This window comes from Notothenia coriiceps, unplaced genomic scaffold (assembly GCF_000735185.1).
Source record: "Notothenia coriiceps isolate Sejong01 unplaced genomic scaffold, NC01 NC01_scaffold00000184, whole genome shotgun sequence".
In the NCBI taxonomy this organism is placed as follows: Eukaryota; Metazoa; Chordata; class Actinopteri; order Perciformes; family Nototheniidae; genus Notothenia; species Notothenia coriiceps.
The window spans coordinates 56,198-61,245 of NW_011332885.1; the positions used below are offsets into that span (position 1 = coordinate 56,198).

Consider the following 5,048-nt stretch of genomic DNA (forward strand, 5'->3'; position numbering starts at 1 on the left):
AGTACGGGTGGGGGTTGGGGGTGGAGTAATTTTTTAGCTTGTTTTTACGTGGGGGGTAGGTTTCAGGGTGTTTCAGGGTAAGTTTTACAATGTTATTTTCTCGGGAAGAGGAGGTTTTTCAGGGTAATTTGTACGTTTAGAAGGAAGTTTCGGCTAGGAGACGTAAAAGACGATTTCGGAAAGTCGTTACCTCGAGAGAGAGCCGGAGGTAGTTGGTAGTGTGAGACTCAGATAGGAGAAGTCACATGTGACGTCCGTAACAACTGCGCTACCGAGAACACAGTCTCGAGTTTCTCGGAAGTCCAAACGGGCTTACTGGTTGGTCAAACGGTGAGAGTGTAAACGGCTCGGACAACGCTGGAAACACACCACAGGTTATCGGTACGTCATTCCGTCAGCACGATACCGTTACCTATGAAGGTTCACGATAGAACTTACCAGTAGACAAACGAAAATCATTTTAATACGATTTTACATGAAAAGGGGTTGATCAAATTCAAGGGATACTTTCTCGTTTGAGTTTAAACTTTTAAGGTAAAATAAGGGTATTTAAAGCAAGATAGGAACAGGGCAATTAAGAGCAGCCGTTGTGAAAGGTAGAAAACTTTTAAGGGGGCTTAAAACGTTGGGATGAGGCGCTATTAGCGTAGGCAAAAAGAAAAGGACATAGTTGACGTACGTATATATTCCTTCAACATTGAGAATCCATTCATGCAATGGGTGTTGTGAGAGGGAATTCTGTAAGTGGGAGGAGAAGAGAAAGAGAAGAAGAACATGAAGGTGAAGAGGGAAGTAGAAGAGTGAGAGCGCAGAGTGTCTTTTCCCTGCTGACGAGTGACGCAACCTAAACCGTCGCGTCATTGAAGTGGCCTAGGGAGGCCCAGTCTCGACTCGGTGACTCGTTCTTTGTCTGGCCCAAGTCTACCTCTCACTTTAGATGGCTGTGTCGGATTGGGAGGACCTCCTGTAGTAAGTGCCGGTGACCCTTGTTTTCATCCCCAAATATGACTTATTGAGTTACTGTGTGAGACAGTCGAGTCGGACTTTTGTGGAGAGGGGAGAGGTGGAGGACGGGTCCGGACAAGCTGGTACACCGTCTCACCAGAGACACTGAAGTACCTTTTTGTGTCGTAGTTTCTGTTCTTTGAGGGTCAACTAAATGAAAGAGGAAGGGGACGGTCGTCTGGTTGTGATCTGCTCCATTTGGTGTTAAGTATTAAACTAATCGTCTACGGGCATACAACAGTGAAGGATACCTGTGTGCTGTGAAACGTAGACAAGTAGAAATAGAGTTTATAGACTGCTATATGACGTCATGTAAATGTAATACTCAATTGGTTTCGGTTCAGGAGGTAAATCGTTAGGTTTAGATAGAGAAAGGGTTAGAGTCGATAAGGACACCGAGAGAGAGACAACGAGGTCGCGAGCCGGCGCGTTTGCGCGAGCGCTGGCGTTGTTGTCCGCGTCGGCGCGCCCTTACCGCTCAGACAGTGCACGAGTTGTTAGATGATTCTCGCTCCGTCACTCAGATAAGAGCGGCGAGAAAGTAAGAAGACTGGTACATGCGGAGTGAAGGAGTAAGACATCAATGCATAAATAGAAATTAAATAACTGTAAAAGACCATTGTAACCTGTATGTAGGAACTTGGTGGTCTGAGAAGATTTATGATGTTGTTTGTTTGCTAGTTTATTGTAGTGTTCAAATGTTCAAGATGTGGTTTCTGTTATTAAAGTGTCGCAAATATTTAATTGATGGGTGTCTATGGAAACAGAAAAAGACAATCCATATGGGTGTAGTCAAAAAAAAGAGAAAGTATCTTTGTGCATACCTTGGAGGGTGTAAAAGCTTTGAGTTAGAAGAGAGATTGAGTTTGACGGCCGTAGCGTGTCGCCGTAGTGATGGTGTATGGTGAATGAGAGTGAAAAGCACCGAGCACACACAAAGTAAGAGAGTCGCTGATACTCGACTGTAGGTAGCCGTAGTCACTTGGACGTGGCCGCACCCTGTGCGTACGTGAGCGTGCACCGAGAACTGACTGGGCCGCCACTTAGGCGTAGGTAGGTAGTCGCATGGAGTTGTTTCTACGTGAGTGTCAGATGAGAACCGTAACGACCGGTGTTGTCAAACTTGCTTGTGTCTGATGCGTCGACTAATTGTGAAATTTCCAGTGATGATGACGTTTTAGAAGAGCGAAAGACAGAAAAGATGGTAGTTGTAGCAGCAGGGAGATAGAAGTACAAGAAGTGATTGTGACAGCAGAGACCATGTTCTCAAAGACGTTCAAAGAGTCGCTTGTTTTCTAAAGAGGGAACAACAAGGGCTAGGTAAATATATTTTGGACAGACTTCTTGCTCGACTAGTTAAACCGGGAAATTACTACAGTATTGCTACAAAACCGAACCACATTGGTACATCGGTTAGTCGTTGGTTCATTGTGGGGGGGGGGTGGCATGTGGACTTTAGAGGAGGATCTCGTGGTAACTCAAGGAAAATTGTGTAAAAAAAATGAAAAAAATCAACATTCCTGTTTTCGTTCTTCAATGAAATAAATAATTGTTCAATAAAATAATTAAAACTTGTTCTGTTCTACTTTAAAAAAAAAATGTTTAAAAAAAAAAATCTGTTGAAATGTCATGTTTTTTTGTTTAATTTTGCATCGAATATTTCCAAAATTCCCCAGCTTAACTTCCCATGGAAACTTTCCGGAAATGTAGCGGAAACTTTCCGCCCCTTTGCAACCCTAATTATCAGATGTCTCCCTTCTTTTAACTTGGTAACACATTTCCTTTTAATTCAAACTTAAGCAATGTACATTTCCAAAATAATAATAATATGTCTTCAACATTGTGACCTGCATCAATGGATACTAGTGTAAGAAAATGGTATGGTGGCAGAAATCAACCTAAACTAGGAAGGTGTTGCTTTATGTGACCTGTGATTAGTAAAATGACATAGTGGTTAATTATTAGTGAATGTTCACTTAGGGACTGTAGTTTAGTCTTTCTGTCTGAATTGGGAAGACATAATTGCCATAAAGTATTCTGATTAGATAAACTGCAAAAATGTCACTGCTTTTTCCTAATTTATTGTGTATCAGAGATTATTCACCTTTGATTAGAACTGAAAGCATACAGGTCAGATTGGAGAGCTCATGTTTAATTGTTTATCAGTTTATAGTGCTTAATTTCTTAGTAATATTTCTGATAAAATTAGCAACATTCTTACTGACTGACCCAGAAGTATATTTTCACTCTACTATAATCTCGTGCCACACATTATTCTCAGATCACAATACAAGGTCAGATTAGACGTGCAGACTGACTGGTTTTTTTTTTTTTATCAGCAAGACATGTAAATGCATCAGAGACAAGCAGTAAAATAGGATTGTTGCTATCCTGGTTTTTAAAATAATGACAAAGCATAAATTAGTTCTTCAGGCCGGTGAATAGCAGCAAATGATTCATGGTAACATTGATTAGAAAGATAAAGAAGTTTAAGAATAACATATCGTTCTGTTACTTGCTATTCAGTTTTCCCCATTATAATTAGTGTTTTGGGAAAAAGAATAATACAAAAACACGATTTGAATGTATTTTTTAAGACTATTATGACTAAAGGTATTCCATTCAACTATCTGTAAGGACTTTCATTGTCCCTGTCTTCTCTGACAAAGGCAGCAGGATTACTGCTAATCTCTCTGTTTGTCTGACAGCACAATGTTCACAGTGCAAACTAAAATAGATTGAAGATTTATTTCGTGCCAACCTGTGTTTGTAGTTTTGCCTCCATTAATATTCAGCTGATGAAGGTACTAAAATAACACTCAGTTGAGATGGATGGATGACGAAAATTGAGCTACAAGGACAGAACCACTGCAGTACATTAGGATTAGACACATGCTGCAGACAATGACATAATGACAGGGAGAAGGTTTAAGCGCATTTTTACGTCACTAAACCAATAGGGAGCAATTGTTTTGGTTGGATGAATGTATGAGATCTCGTGAAGTGAAAGGTGCATTAAGGTAAGCTTCGTCATCCTTAAGGCTTCATGCTTGCCCTGTGTCTTGCAGTTACATCTAGTTTCCTTCTAAATGTCATATATATGGCGAAAGATATGAGAGATCAGGTCAATTGGACACTTTTCATAAATGTTACTGACTTCTGAAAACTGGGAAGGGTCACAAAAACTATGAAAAAAATGTTTGACTTTGTTTTTTTTTTTTTTAAATAGTAATACACTGTTCTGTTAATTTGGTTTCTATTTGGATATAAAGTAGACTATAATGCCCTGTAGGCCAAGAAAGAGGAGGCCACATTTTAATTACAAGTTATTCCATAAATGATTACTGTTTTTGTAATGGACTGTGCGGGCTTACCTCTGCAATGAACTGGCTTTGATAGTGGTTTCATGAGAGAAAGAAATCAACATGATGGGATTCAGATAATCCATCAATGGTTAAAATGTGGGTTTGAGTTACTGACCTGAGCCATCAGGGATCGACCGCACGAACGTTGGCAGCATCTTCAGCACGGCGGTGGGGTTGGTGTCCCGCCCCAGGCCTTTCACCAGCTCCCTCTTGAAGCGCTGCGTGATCTCCTTCAACGTCTCGTCAGAGAAACGCATGGAGTACAGGTACTTATCGATCTGAAAAGAACAAAGAACGATAAATCGTATAAATCTTAACAATTCCTCATCAATCTGTAACCACAATACTATGAGTATCCATTAAGCCATATATCAACATTGAAACACACAAACCTCTGACACTGGTTATTTCAAGGGATGTAACGATATATATATTTTTTTAAACCTTTATTAAACCAGGTGGTCCCATTGAGATCATCGATCTCTTTTTCAAGGGAGACCTGTCCAACGTGGCAGCAAGTAGGTTACAACATAAACATAAAACAACAGATAACTCAAAAGGACATCGTATTCACAGGGCTACATTTACACACCTAGAGACATTGACAAGTACCAACAGTATATTTATATCTCACCCTGTCAATGAGCCTCACCTTCTGGGCAAAAAACTTTTACCCAC

General features: G+C 40.3%; 1 protein-coding gene across 2 annotated transcripts in view; it reads right to left on the reverse strand.

Annotated features, from left to right (window-relative positions):
- The window catches only part of LOC104947367 (hexokinase-1), a 45,708-nt gene that overhangs the window by 24,992 nt on the left and 15,668 nt on the right, over positions 1-5,048 (reverse strand). For both annotated transcript variants that reach the window (XM_010773465.1, XM_010773394.1), the window contains one exon: positions 4,486-4,648. In XM_010773465.1, the coding sequence (XP_010771767.1) occupies positions 4,486-4,648 (163 nt within the window). The remainder of the gene's footprint in view (positions 1-4,485; positions 4,649-5,048) is intronic.